At 39.5% G+C, this 15,882-nt stretch overlaps 1 protein-coding gene across 1 annotated transcript in view; it reads right to left on the bottom strand.

The window, feature by feature from the left end:
• The window catches only part of TLN2 (talin 2), a 175,042-nt gene that overhangs the window by 65,471 nt on the left and 93,689 nt on the right, over positions 1 to 15,882 (bottom strand). The window contains exons 25-32 of the mRNA XM_009330049.1: positions 14,696 to 14,830; positions 13,583 to 13,711; positions 12,861 to 12,963; positions 10,168 to 10,376; positions 9,210 to 9,329; positions 7,988 to 8,185; positions 5,684 to 5,823; positions 1,566 to 1,659 (exon numbers count right to left, since the gene is read on the bottom strand). Coding sequence (XP_009328324.1) covers positions 1,566 to 1,659; positions 5,684 to 5,823; positions 7,988 to 8,185; positions 9,210 to 9,329; positions 10,168 to 10,376; positions 12,861 to 12,963; positions 13,583 to 13,711; positions 14,696 to 14,830 — 1,128 coding nt within the window. The remainder of the gene's footprint in view (positions 1 to 1,565; positions 1,660 to 5,683; positions 5,824 to 7,987; positions 8,186 to 9,209; positions 9,330 to 10,167; positions 10,377 to 12,860; positions 12,964 to 13,582; positions 13,712 to 14,695; positions 14,831 to 15,882) is intronic.

The following is a 15,882-nucleotide window of genomic DNA, read 5'->3' as shown; positions in this document are numbered from 1 at the left end:
CTCTTTCTACAGAAACAGTACTTTTTAGTACTTCTAAGAAGCCTTGGGGAGACGAGAAATAGTAGGTGATGAATTGGGGAAATGCAGGGAAGAGGTAAGAGCTTAATCACTGAAAAGAGAAATTGAAAGTTAAGACTACTAAGAATGCTTTCCCCAAAACTTGATAGGTTCCTCAGGTCACTTTGATACCAGTCTCCAGTCTGGTTTCAGGACTGCGTGATTTTGCCTCAGTCTCCCTTTTCTCAGAAATTAATCTAATTTCATACACCCAGGCTTTTCTTGCTAACTGTTCCTCTCAGCTTCCTGAAGTTCAGGAAGCTACAGATCTTCCTTTTGCCCTTCCCAGGCTCTGCTCGCAATCCATGCAAGCCATGCTATTGGCACAGAACCAATATTCTGCAATGGCTTCTTAAGGCTGTTCTGCCCTACATTTCTCCCCTATGCTCTCAGTTTTCTGTGGCTCATTAGCTGGGAATTCTGACCTTTCACATCCCTGCCGTTTTGCAGATCTCTCCCCATTAGTCTTTCAGGAAGTCCTGAGGAATGGCGCTTCACTCCCCCTGCTTGCTCCGCTCCTACATTCTGCAGTGATTTCAGGCAGCCATTACATTACGGCCCAATTTCCAGTTTTCTCTTTCTATTATTTGGACTTGCTGCCACTCCCTTTAACCAAGGGGAGAACACTTCTAAGCTCAAGAAGCTAAGAATTCAGAAGTACAAAGCAGCTCCTAGGCACACTCCTACCAATATTTTGGGATGATGACTGTGGACTTGCATACTACAAAAGCTCACAATATCCTGGAATGCACTGCAATGACCTTTGTGTCCTTTTGATACCAAGGGGTAGAAATAAAAAGCTTGAAGGTGGTGTGTTTTATGTTCTCTACACAGGCCAGTCATCCCTCAATGTTCTGACCTTGACAGCAAACAAACATTTAGTTTAATTAAAAAAGATGCCATTTCCTACTATTGTAAGCAGCTGCCCCTGTAATCAGTGCACAGCCTTAGAATTAGGCCTTTCAACTGACCTGCTACCCACTATTTAGCCAGCCAAACACTTCACTCATGAACCAGAACATACCTTGCAAAAACCTGTATTGACACACGTCATACCAGCTTGGCTGTGACAGCAGATACAAAGCATCAAAAATCTACACTAAGAAATGGCAGGGAGCAACAGGGTAAAAGATGGGAAACGTCATCCTGAAGTGGGGTGTCAGTAACAACATTCTATAAGCAGAAAAATCAAGATAGTGCAGTGCACTGCTGGTACTGGGAATGTCCATCTCATCATGATTCTTCCTTAATTCACAGTAAGTATGAATAATAAGGACTAAACTGTACCTTTTGAGGGGCAGGGAAGAGGAGATGTGGACAGGGCAGCAAATTTCATTCTGGCCAAAACTACAAGGTGTTCACAGAGGTTCTATGCTTACCTCGTACGCAATTAGAACCCCTGCCACAGATATCAAGTGAGAAGACAGTGACAGCAGCTAATTGGACAAAGAAAACAAAGGAAACGGGGCCCATTTTTATTCATAAGAACTTTTGAAATGTTGTAATACCTCTAGTTCTCTGAGTGCATTATCACATTCCTTCTGCCCGGGAGCTTGCTGGGTGCACAGCGTGATGAGCTGGTTTATACTCTCAGTCACAGCTCTAGGGAGAGTAGAAGGAAAAAAAAGGTGTATTTTGAAGTTAAACTATTCCTCTCATTAAAACTTTTGTTTCATTAACTGTACACTGCATAAAAATTTAAAACTTTGATGTTCTGCTACGTTTTTTCTGTTCAGTGTTTGCGGATTAACTGGATGTTAAACAGTTCACCTAGAGACCTCTTCTTTAACAAGCTTCATAGGAGCAAAAACATTCTCACTAAAGCATTTGATAGTGATCCACACCTGAAAATCTATCCCTTCAGTGCGAACAACTGAGAAGTTAGTCCAGAAGAAACAGAAGCTTCACCTCACAGCAATAAGTGTATTGTGTGTCTGTGGCAAGGTTTTGGCTGCAGGGGTGGCCTCAGTAAGAAGAGGCCAGGAGCTGCCCCATGCCAGGCACAGCTGGTTCTAGACAGCTCCAACAGACCCACCGCAGGACACAGCTGAGCCCAGCAGCCAAGCTGGTGGCACCTCTGGGAAAAAATAGTTAAGAAAGGGCAAAACATCATCTGGCACTACGCCAAGGTCAACCCACTACGCTAGCAGAGTGACATAACTTAGTTGCTAAAAGGTATTTTAGCACTTCTCCAGGTCTGATATTAACCGAATCATTTATCAACTAGCACCCCAGAAGCCTTAAAAAACACAGAAACAAGTGGCTGGTACGTCAAAAGATGTTTGAATGTAAAGTTATATTCTATACCCTTCGCTAGCACAGTCTTGTGTCTTGTCTGACATACTGTATTACACAGACGCACATATAATCCTGCTATATATTTCTACAGTCTGTTATCAAGTTGGGATTTTTTCCTCTAACTAATCATTGATATTCTCTGATATTCTCTGCATTGGCTCCCTTTGGTTTAAATCTACAGAGAACAACATATTTTTGCGTTATGTTTCTATGGGAGTTCACAGTTCCGGTGCTCTTGAACACAGGCTGAATCTGACATACAATACAGTCACTATTTGCGTTTGCAATGAATGCTCTGATATTAAGCAAAATTTTTTATAACTACATTCATTTTAGACTAATGGCTAACCACCCAGGAAAGTAGGTTCTAGAAGAAGAGGCTTTGCAGGAGGAAGTAGAAGTCTGCTGTTCATGGTTATTAATCAAAGACCATTTTCTATAGCTAGGCATGTTGTCACCAATTTGCAAAAACTTAGCTTGTATTGTGACATTTTAGTGGAATGCAAGTTTTCTGTGTTGTTTCCCATAGCAGATTAGAAAATGAGTGAAATCCAAGCGCATGGAGAATATGCTTTCCTCTGGCCTTGAAAACTCTGCATGGCATTTGGATTATTTTCTGTTTAAGAAAACTGGCACTTGACAACATGATAGGTAACATCAATAACATGATTACCTAGAGGGATGGTATCATACTGTTACAAAAGGAAGCAGGATGTGCTTATTACATATACACCAGGTTTTATGTTTAATTCCAGGGCAAAAAGAATGGAAACTAATAGATATATTTGTTTAACTGAGAATCCTACCCTTTTCAGTAGCTTTGGTGTCCTTGTGGAGCCATCTTTCCCGACTTCCTCTGCCTTTTAGGACTGTTACATACATATGTCTTGTGTCCTGTCTGGCATACGGTATTATACACACGTAGTCCTGCTATATAGTCTGTTATCAAGTTTGTTGTTTTTTTTTTTTTTTCTTTAACTAATCATTGATATTCTCTGAGTCAATGTGTGTGTATATACACAAATATTTTTACAATTATTATCCACCTCTGAAAAACAACATGCATGGCTTCACCAGCGTAACATCAATACAAATGATGGATTCTCAACCTCCTGAACATCAGTGATTTCTATGCATCAGAAAAATGTCATTGCATACAGACATGAATAGATGGCAAAAATGGAAGCTTCTGTTCAATCCCAGAGAAACTTCATGCAAAAATATCTTGTCTGCTGTTGATTTTAACCTAAGAGAGACAATGCACGTTGACTCAGAGAATATCAGCGGTTAAAGAAACCCCCCCAAACTAGAATTGTCAGCTTTGTAGAGGATGCAGCGTGGTCTCATGAATATCATTACCACACACCAGGTACCTGTATCTAGGAATACACCCAAATGTACAAGCATTACTTTAAAACTATTTGGAAGCAGTAGAACCAGGAAGGTGGCCCCTCAAACACCAACTCCAGAGTGGAAGAGCACTGCCAGAAGTCTAAAAGCCACATCTGTTTTCATCAAATACAGCATATAAATACTTGGATCCTGCAGGGAACTCAGCCACTGTTGCAGTCCTATGAGACTGTCAGAGGAAGTCAAGAAAAATGCCTCCACAAGGAGGCCAAAGCTACTGAAAAAGTTTGAGTGTCTATTATAGCTGGAACAAAGGGGGAAGAAAGGAAAGAAAACACAAGAAGATTAATCACAGTACTGTAGAAGATGAGAGAAAAAATGAGAAGATAAGCCATCTTATAAACAGGAAGCAAAGGAAGCTGTGCCTCTTTCTTCATTTTCATGAGAAAAAAGAAAGTAAAAATACTTGACCCTGACCATATCATAGCAGGGAATGAGAACAGAGCCCTGGCAAGCTTGTCACAAGCAGCCATGGAGGATTTGAGAAGGGAAATAGGTGTCTCCTTAGCGTCTTAAGGACAAACTGAGAATTGATACGGTATTTACTTTTCAGGGTTATCTGATGTCTATGTAAAGTCTTATGCATGCAGACACACACACACACGCTAACAGCATGGCAAAATAGAACATCTAAAGGCTCTGCATGGCTTGTCTCCCTTTTTTTATTACATGCTTCTACAGAGGAAATACCAGCCTGGTAGAAACTAACAACTAACTGGGCTTCACTGGGGACACTAACTTCCTCTACGCTCCAAACAGGAATGCTCCAAGCCTAAAGCAGAAATCTGTAGCAGTCTGATGCTGTGGCAATAACAAAAGCTCATGCAACTCCTTCACCTTTAAGCAGTGTGCCTTTGATTACCTACAATTTTCCTAGAAGCTATTTATTTCTGGGGAGACAAGATGGATGTGAGAATATTTTTTTTTTTTAACAAATATGACAGTAAAGTAGCATAACTTCTTTAAGAAGCCCTTTATTAAAGGAGTGGACTTATTTTTTAAAAATAAAGTTATTGCTATTAGAAAGGGTCCAGAACAAACGTCAACTACATTATCCCCAAGGAAGTAACAGTTTTAACTTACTCACATCCTCTCTAGGCTAATCTTCGTGGGTGTAAACATTTTGGAAGTCACATCCACGCAATCTCAGACATTCATCTGATTTAATGCTGACATTTCTAGGTGTGATGTCTATCTGTCCTTCAGCAGTCCCTTTCCAATTTTATATTTGAACATTCCATTTACAAACTTAGATAACTGAATAAAAAGTTAATTCGGGGGAAAAAAATTGTGAAAAGGATTGACAAAGTGAAGGAGAGGCGATTATCCAGTCAAACACTGAAATGCAGTGTTATTTTTCACATCAACACTGAGCAGGTTGACTGAGACACAGGGTCCACAAGATGAAATTCAGGGCATGGTTGACAGAATCCTTAAAGTAAGGGTATCTTCCACCAAATACACATAACATCTAACCCTTTCATGTGTTCTTGATCATACACACATACACACTGTTAGTGATAGGTAGCCACAACATGATTTTTTAAGCACATTCTGTAGAAGAACATTATTTTTTTTTTTTTTCTTTGTTAGGGATTGAGAGGCTTACTGATAGCTACTGCCTTGTCAGAACACAGATGGCAAAAAAACAGTAGGTAAAACACACTAGTCCCTTTCAAAAGCCAGGCCAACTCTTCAACTGCTGTTTCTTATTTCCACTAAGGGTAACAAGTTATGCCAGTCAAGGAACTACTCCGAAATAAGGAGTTCTCCTCCGGCATACTTTCATTTAAATAGAACTGCAGGTTCCGACCACTTAGTTAACTGTCAATAGCAGAAGAATATATAAACATATTATAAATATCACAGAGAAAAGCTAGTATCTTAGGAAAACCTAAAGCAAGCAACACATCCTTACCTTGCTGCTGCTGCTAAGAGGTTCTTGGCATTAGGAGCTCCAGGATCAACAGACAGAGACTTGGCAGCTAGTAACAGCTTGCTGGAAGCCATAGAGATGCTCTTGAGGTTACCTATTACCTGAATCTGGTCCTCTTTAGTCTGCAAAGCCACAGCAGCATAACATTAAGTGCAGAGTTTGCAATAAAGAGAGTGTGCTAAAAACCACATTTGGAAACCCGGTTTGTTTATCCACCTGAAACCACTGACATGCAGGGGACCACCGTCCGGAGAAGGACATGGAGCAAAGCCTCTGTTCACCTCGACAGGTGCCTCTAGCTGTACTTAGATAACAGAAAAAGAAACCCATATAACAAATAGCTTGGTTTCTAACAATGGCAGTATTCACAAATGAGCAATGGAGAAACTTTATTACTTGTTGAACAATGCTTTTGTTGTCAAGACTCTCATGTGTCTCTGCCTGGCACAACTGATCCACATTATTCAGTGTACACTGTCTGTATTCTAGCATCCTCTGTGTAACCCACAGGCTCTCTAGCATCTAACTGGGATTACTCATACAGAAAGATCCCTCCCAAAAGTCCTCTATCCCAAGAAAATATGTTTCTATAAGCCTACTTCGGTAAACATTCTGACTTGGATATTCTATTACTTATTTTAAGCCATTGCTTGAAAAGGAAAACCTGCATATACATACAATTACAGGGAAGTATGCATTATCACAGCAAATAGCTGTGACTAGATTCTTCTGTCAATGATCCGTAGAAGTGAATATGTTCTTTCTAACTGTCTGTTCAGGGTTTTATGTAAAAAGGTTGTATGTTACTCAGCTGATGTGAATACCTTTTACTCTATTTTACATTCTGCTTCCTCCCTAGCCCCTCATTTTGCTGGGCATCCAAAATACCTGGTATTGCTTCTGTTCAGGCCAAATAACTAGACACAGACAGAAAGGAAAGCATTCTCTTTTGAAAGATCAGCCATTAATAACTAAGATGGTTATCATCCCCCTATGTTGGCAGGATAAGCAAACTGGCAAGGGCCACAAGGTCATCAGCAGCTGGAATTCTCTTTTCAAGTAGCTATTTGCAGTATCATTTCTACCTTTGCCTTCATTGAATTGCCTCAGACAAAACATTCTAAAAGTCAGTGAGGCCCATGGCTAAACAACAGTCAGGTACCTAACTCCTACTCAATTCCAGAGAATCAGCTGATATTTGGTGCCTAACTCACTTCGTGGATCTGGAACCTGAATGATTAAGTTTTGATGGAGAATAATCAGCAGTCATTGTCCGATCTCTCTACTCAGCTCTATCTACAAAGCATCTGCTCTATAGAGACACTTCATAAATGACTTCAAAGGACTGGCACCCTCAAGACTTTCTGCCTAGTTTTCTTTCAACAATCATTTCTTAGGTTTGCAAGTTCCTCCTACTAACTAGGGCAAAACAGTCTGCAGATTCTTTTTTCTGCAAGTCCTCTTAGCTCTCCTGGTACATGACCCTTTTTTATATGCTGACATTTGTTATGTTAAATAATCTCCAAATGACCAATTAGTGTAATTCAGTACACCTAAACCCAGTAAGATAAAATGAAGAAGGTATCTCCAACTTCAAAATTATACCTAGACTACTAGGAGTAAGCTAGGTAATATGTGACAACATTCCTGATTGTTACCGAGTTCATCAGAATAGAAAGAACTCTGCGAGATTCTAAATCACTAAACAGAAGTCCAAGTGCTTTCTGTCAGATCCATGGCATTTTAGCCAGCCCTCCTCAAATGCTTGCTCCACTCTGTAGCAGGTCCACACCAGCATGCACCATAGAGCAATATCAAATCTGGATTTTAAATGCATCTTTTCTTCCCTCTACTTAAAGCATTTGAAAATTAGCAAAGAAAGGTGCTAAATTTTGAACACTGTTGACATAAATTATGCTTCATGGTAGTTCTACCAAAATAGAAGCAACCCTTTCCATAAGCTTTGAGAGGTTCAGAACACCTTTGTACCTTCAGATATGCAGCTCAAATTAGTTAACAGCTCAAACTAGACAGAGGAGTATGAAGTAATATCTTTGACTGGGCACAAGAACAAATACCAGTACCCTGCATAAAATGCAAATGCTGAGTTGACTTCACTCCGGATAACCTGTTACGGATGACTGCTTCATAACAACATCACCTGTCATATTTGGATAGGCTCACACTAGCATATTGTACTGTGCTACAAGACAACCAAGATACTGCACTGCAAGATACTATACCTAAGATAACCCTTGGTCCCAATTAGCAAGACAGAAAACTTACTTGTGCTTGGCCAGCCATTTCAATACCAGCGTCAAGAAATTCATCAAAATCATCACTGAATTTTCCAGAAGCTGCAGCCAGTTCCCCACTTTGTCCCCGTGTAGCATGGACGACTTCTCCTGCTGACTGATTCAAATCTGCTGCTGCCTGGTTCAGTTCACTCTGAGCTTCCTGAAATGACTTAGAACTTGGAGGTAGCTGTAAGAGACCAAGTGCTGTATTTTATTGTCTGTCACCTCACACCAGTCCTTCACAGCTGGAAGGTTCAACACAATTCAAGAACACTAAATACAGTTTTGAGCTTCACATACAAGCTAGAACGGAGTACTGCAACTGGACTATTAGTGATTCAGTTCTGAATGCAGAATAGTCCAACTACGGGACAGCTATCAACCAGAAATCTGTATGTCCCGCTCTTTCTTTCAAGGGAGAGACAAGTACATAAGTCTTTCAAGGGACAGAGATGACGATAGCTATTTTATGGTTCAGCTACAAAATTCGAAGCGATGAACTCAGTGGAAAAACTTGGAGAATTTTGGTCTCCAAGTCATCGTTCACTTCCACAAACAAGCTTTCCAGCACACCACACAAGTATTGGCAGCTCTTCACAATGATTCTAAACTTCTGACCTAGTTTTACAAAAAGGCATTGCACAAACATATCAAAATACAATTCCTCCTTCATTCACAGGGTAGCAGGATCACTGGTAGGTGCAGAAAAAAGTTGTTAAAATCATATAAACTTCTGGCAAATTACCAGTGCACAAAGAGGTTTTTTTGACATGGATGCAGTTCAACAGAAATATAACAATTCTTCTCCTCGCACAAAATGACCACAGATGCACCAAATATTTTTTGACCGACCACAACACTCCTTAAACTGAACTGATCACTTCTAGGTGGGAGATGGATAAAGATTTTCAAATTTTCATATTCTTTAAAATGTTAAGTCAGAGTTGGCATTTTCAAAAAACCAAAGTAATGGTGATCTGTGACAACAACTTTAATACTGCCTTCATAAGCCACAGACACGTTTTACCTTTCCCATAAACTAGAGCAGCATTTCAGCCAAAGTAGCAGCTACTTAAAGTTGCATAAACTTAAACAAAACTTAAATGAAGTATACTAGGGTACTTTTACTACATAATAATTTGACACATGGGGAACCCAGATCTGCTTTTTAGTTCTCTGAAATTTATTTTCTATCTTAAAAGATATCTCACCGAATCAACAAGGAGCTTCTTGCTAGATTCCCCAATACTCTTCAAGGCCACATCCACATCCTTTTGTCCAGGAAGACAATTCACACAGTTATTCAAGGAGTGAGACACTGCTTTTGCCACCTACAACACAGAAGTAAACACATCCACACCAAGAAAGGCTTAAGTGGTCATTTATGTAATAGGAGGCACATTCTATAGCCAGCAATTCCTACATTCCGACTCTAACAGGACGGTTCTTGAGGCTTGCGACTTTCTTGGTTTGCTCACCTGTAGTCTAGCAGTAGTCATTATGTATGCTCACCCATTTGATAGGATAGTGCTGTCAGGGCAGCTCCACAACTGCTCCTGGCACCTGGGATAAAGGCTGCAGCACTGCAGATAAGGGAATGCCCCTGAAGTTAACCATATACTAACCACAGAAATCCTTTGCATGCTACTTCCCGTTTTCAAAGTCCTGATTAAAACAAATGCCTCCTCATAAGAAATTATTTAAGATACAGGCCAATTATAGAACTTTTCAAACCAGTAAAAAAGAACCTGTTGACTTACGGTAACACTGTTACTCCTTAAAGTCTTCAAAAGCAGTGGTGCCACATGTGTAGAAAACGTGCATTCACTTTTTGAATATAACACGAATACAGATCCTTCATTTGATAATGATCAGTTTTAACAGTTGTTTCATTTTTGCAGTAAAGCAGCCTACTCAAATATGTTGTGAGTAAAAGCACTTAACTGCACCAATGTATAAGTTTATTTTCCTAAAAGATGACTAAAATACCATACTTTGCACCATCTGCATTGTTTAACGTAAGCATGCTGTTACTATCTGAGAGTTGCTGGAAGGACTAGAAAGCTGACATTCCTTGCAGCCTTATTTTCTGCTGTTCTCTCTCATTATTTAATGCTACATTTCACTGGGTGTTTGATAATTCACGTAGGTGCCTAAGTCGCAACTTACCTGGGCTAATCTCTGCTGACTGTCTGCATCCCCTGGGGCAGCCAGAGCCTGCTTCGCCTCCTGAATAAGCATAGCAGAGCCTTCCATGACATCCCTTGCTGAATCCAACATTGCATGTGCTGCCACAGGGTCGGTAGTAGACGCTGCAACCCCTCGTGCTGCCTGAGCCAAAGTCTTCAAAGCCTGAGCAGTTTCTCTGGCAGCAACTCCTATGTTCAGATTTCATAAAGGATTCTATTAGTACCCTTAAAGATGATCTTTGTATTTTATGACAGATGAATTTGCAGGTAATTATCCCATTGCAAAATAACACTGCAAACGCAGTTTAAAAGAAAATCTTCAAACATGAACACATTTGAAATACACAGCATCATTTGCCTAGAGAAATGCCTGTAGTGAAGCCATATAGTAAATATTATACCCCAAAGACCACGTTCCAGGCACAGCTTATATCAGTGACTAAATCTTAGTGAAGCACTGAAAAAGAAGAAAAGCTAAAACCTGGAAATGAGGAAAAACTCATGCTCCAAGCTATGGGGGAAAATTGATTGTCTGCAAGAACCGTGTACATGACTTCAGAGCAACAGCGTCTCTGCCTCTTCTGAAAATGCAACTTTGGATTTTTTAGAGAATAAACACAGCAATAGTTTAAAAGTTCAAGGAATTTAAAAAAAATAAAAGAGATCATTAGGGATGATATAACTTGATACAACCTAACATCACTGCAAGTACAGGCACATAAAAATAACTGAATGAAGTCACAGGGAGGATGTCATGAAATAAGTTTCTGTGGTCTGTCATTATAGGACATTCATCAGCTCTAGCGCTAAGGTGTACAACTGTATGAATAATGGTCCCATTCTTCTATTTTTGAAATTTAATTCAGCTCTTAATGAAAACCAATATAAAATCGTCTTTTAAGAGACCTTAATTAGCACATAGTCTAGTCAACAATATATGCAATTAACATAGGTGGTATATTTTGAGTGATAATGTTAAAATCATACTATTCCTACCAAAAGAAAGCTATAGAAAAGGTTTACATTTGCTGTACAAGACCTCTTGGTTATCCATATTTAGGCATTAAAAATTATTAGAATGTTCTAATATCCCTTCTGGAAACGTTTAGAAAGCTGGGACGTCACAACCAAATACAACCCACAAAGTAGCTATGTTCGCATTTTAATACCAATGGCTTTTATGATCAACTGAACACTTTTAAACGCAGAAACTTCAGAAGATAATGAAAAGCAAGTGATACTATATGTCAAAGTAAAGCCAAGCTAGTCAGAGAAACAGTACTGCCTATGTTGCAGTTACAACCTTTCTATTTGACAAACAACAGAGAGCTTTCTACATTCTTAATTTAAAGAAAAATTCACGAAAAATACCCACAAGTTTTGCTTCCTTTATTTAGGGTACCAGTAAGCATCTTCTAAGTTTGACTTAGCTTATCACAGCACCACAAAATAAAAAGGTCTGACTGTTTTGCTTTCAATTTGGTGCTGCTTTCATCCTCTACAATGACTTTCAGTATAAAGTGAAAAGAAACTTACCGTTACAGTTGCAGACAAGAGGGAATTATTAAATAGTGAATATAAGCTGCAAAGAATTATCGCAGAGAAAAAGCAGAATGCCATAATACCTGCAAACACTCAGTGTTTGCTTGAGCACACAACAGTTTTTGCATAACAAGACAGCATGAGATAGAAAATAGTTACATGAGCTTTGAAAAGGAACCCATCAATTTGTAGGATTTCCCAACCAAACAGCTCTTATAGTTTGATGTTGAGAGCTACTAGATTCAATTAATTAGTATCAGCTGCAAGTATCCGTATTCCTTTGTCAGATACCCAGTGCTAACTTCTGCATAACTGTGATAGAAACGCGAGTCATCTTAATGCAATTACATCTGCTTCAAATGAAAGCAACTGCAAGTTATGTAGCCCTGATGTAATTATATCCCATGAAGTGGTAATTGCCATAATGCTTTTTATCAGTAATGTTTAAAAAAATTGTACAGTAGCATTTGCATCAACAGCTTTCATTTCTTACAGAAATAAGGAGACAGAACATTTTAGCATCTAAGAGTAAACCACCCCCCACCTTTCCTTATTAAGGTGTTTCTGTTTTCTAGAAGTACAGGTACAAAACCAAATTGCAGATTCCGTGTGTGCCCACATTCCGTGTTGGCTTTAACTCAAACTATGCAAATGTGATTGACGAGTCAGAGAGACTAGCTGCATTATACATGTAAACTGGTAACATCTAGTAAGAGATGCAGTTTTAAACGTCACCAAGCTATTCAAGTATGTTTGCATCCTGTGCTTCAAAAAATATCCAAAGACCCTTTTAACCTTCTGAAAGGACATAGCAACATTTCCAGTGACACTGACCTTTAAATTACATTACATTTTAATTCTGTCCTTCACATAGTTTATGGCATATATTTACAAAAACAACAGATGTCTCAATCTATTCTGATTATATACAGACCCACAGCAAATTGCAACGCTATTCTTTTATGAAGCACATTATTTACACTAGCAATTCCCAGTAACTTGCCACGATTCACTATCAGCATAAAAAAGTGAGCAATTCCTTGATTTAAGTAGTCTGTGATAAGAAAACCTTCTATGAAGTATTTTATGGAAAGCAGAGGTTTCGCAGAGATATTATGAATAAAACGCTACCTGTGTAGTGCTCGTTGCCTTGAGCAGCACAAGTTAGCAACTGGGCCATTGATGAACCGACTGCTTTGGATGTACTTCCCAGGTCCTGAGCGCATTTCTCAAGCTGTGAAAAATTGCAAAGGACAAAATTCTTTGTTTAAGCTCAACTAAAACACTTAATTTTTAAACAGTATTAAAAAATTCCTCACTCCACAAAAACCAAGCTTTTACCTCAGCTACCGAACACGCACACAGTTTCTCTGAAACCTGATTAGCATGTTTTCCCTGTCCAGGGTGAAATAAATTAACATATTAGATAATATGAACAACTAAACTATTTTATAATTAGCAATGGAAATCAATACCTTCATCTGAGGAGAAGGGGGGTTTTGCCAAATAAAACATTTCACTTTCTAAGCTTACCAGGACTGGTAGTCTTAGAACTATTGAATTCTCATCTTTGTCGCTATTGAAAAGAAATTCTTTTTGACAAGAAAAGACCGAAACATTGCTGCTAATAAATTGTAGTTTGTACAATAGAGAAGGAGGCCCTACAGTCCTATGAGTAATTCTGCTTCTGGTATAGTAGGAATATATACTGTTTTTAAGAGAATTAGTGCAAAATCCTATCAGTGTCATCATTATCCAAAGTCTCACAACTTGTTTTGCCTCTAATACTTAAAATTTTTAACAGCTAACTTTGTTTGTTTGTTTTTAAATGAAGAACATCCTTCCTCAATTACAGTTTCTCCTGGGAGAGGTTTTAACTGTCCATCCACCGCTGCCATCTTCGCATCTTGCAGTTCATTTTTGAGTGTCTGGACTGTATTCAAAGCAGAATCGATTTCCATTGGGCCACACGCTTCATGAGCCTATTCAGAAATCAGATCAATATCACTGTTAGCAGCTGTAAGCCACTATCAGAAATAGTAAATGCTTCAGATATAATCTCCCCCTCCCAAATTATTGCTCTCATGACTTTAGAGGCCATTGTGGGCACTAAGTGTTACACATCAGGGATTCCAAACCCCTGCACAATATTCTTAGCTTGTGAATAGAATAACATACTGCTAAAAGCCACCAGGGGAATGAGATGCACTTATCTTGTGTACACATACCTTCACACCAGGCAGTCCAGGTACTGAGAAAATAACTGCTGCAGTCTGGACTTCACCTTTGACAAATAGCCTAACTGCTTCGTGACTAAAGTCACACTGAACCCTCTGATATGGCAGCCCACAATCATCAGTACCTGAGCTGGGAATTTTAAAGTTAGCTCAGGTGTAGCCTCCTATATGCTACAATCCTGGTTTTGGGCCTCAGTGTAGACACAAAAAAAGAGCAGACTTTCCACAGATACTTTTTTTTTTTTTTAAAACCCATACATAGTTTAGAAATCTGTGCATGAAACACAGATAGCCTGTGCTTCCCTGAATTTTAATGGTGATAGCTCCAGTTCACAATCACAACATTGACCACAGCAGTGCCGTATCTGGGTTCTCCCCAGCTTGGCAAGTGCATGAGATATGCTCCCCTTTCCCCGCTCTCCTTCAGAGGTAACAGCAGCTCAGAGCTTTGATGTGATGCTCTGTGTATACGCTCCTCCTGTCTTTCTGATATGCAAAGGGTAGCACAAGCTTTTCAGTTTTCTTGCCACTTCTCCCTCCCCTTTCTGTTATGACACAGAAGCCACCTGGGTGCCTGAGCAAACTGTGCACAAAAAAGCAATACTGAGAAGTGAACACTGCCGGAGCATGAGCTCGCCTGGGGAGACACAGTGGGCCAAGCAGGAGTGAGCCTGTGACCACCACCCCAAGACATCTTGCTTTAGCTGATTAAAACTAGTCTTTACCTACCTTCTGGGAGGCGGTTCGTAGCTCAGCTAAGCTGGTAGCAAGATTCTTCGCACACTGACTTAGCTGCATTGCTGCTGCTTGATCAGTCACAGTGGGGACTGCAGCTTTAGCAGATGCCACCATTTTACTTCCAGGCTGTTCAAAGAAGAGCAGTGAACACAATTGGGTTTACTTGCTCATTTTCTTTAAAGAAGGCTTAGGGATCAATAAACAAACTGGTTCCTCCATTCACACACTCATGAGGTTTCTAGATCTTCTGCAATGACCATTTCAAGCACTTCCCTGCTCCTTAACCATGCACCTTCTAGATCCCAGCCTTTTATTCATATGGTGCACCCTGTCATAATTCCACATTGCAGTGTCCTCTGCAGCAGGACTCATTTGTGCTTTACTAGTACAATGACTGATGCATTGGTACTAACGTCTGCCTGAGGCCTTTGAGTACTCATGCAGACTACTTAAAAATATTTAAGTGTGCGGTTTTGCCATTCAGCACCCATGTGGTATGAGTAAGTCCAGGTGGCACAGATGGCAAATTTGTCTTAATGTTTCCGCCAAAATTCTATAAACTGAAAACTGTAATTCAAGCAATGACTCTTCACAGGGTTTGCTGCTAATACAATTAAAATACTTTGCTGATTCTCACCATCACCATGGTACACACATACAGCCAGAGGGGAGATGAATCATTTTAATGACTCCAGAGGAAATCATACAGCAAAATACTCAAATAGAGCAAGTGCACCGTTTGCGATACCTCTGCCTACATGGGACCATAAAGAACCTGCTAACAGCAACCAATGAAAGGGTTCATTTCCATTCCACATTTAAGGCAGGACTAACTGGTGCCAAGTAATGATCATGTTATTACACAGAGAATTGGTTTCTTCTGTTTGTTTCTTGCAGTGTCACCAATAAACCCAATAGTTTTGTTATCAATGCTCAATATTTTATCTATTTTTTTTTGTTAAGATGTTTTGGAAGAAGCACAGAGTCAAATTTTGTGTTTTGTTCAAAACTTCAATCAAGATTCATTACGTATGCAGGCTAGTATCTAAGAAAAATGGTAATATTCCCTTTTATTTGTGAAGAATTCTGGAGCTTGTTGCTGCTACACTAACTTTACTTTCACTAAGAAAGATGACAACAGCATCTCACAAATTCAGACCTCTGCTTAGAAAGATGCT

This window comes from Pygoscelis adeliae, unplaced genomic scaffold, assembly GCF_000699105.1.
Source record: "Pygoscelis adeliae isolate BGI_AS28 unplaced genomic scaffold, ASM69910v1 Scaffold298, whole genome shotgun sequence".
NCBI classification, from domain to species: Eukaryota; Metazoa; Chordata; class Aves; order Sphenisciformes; family Spheniscidae; genus Pygoscelis; species Pygoscelis adeliae.
This window is presented reverse-complemented; position numbering and strand designations above follow the sequence as displayed.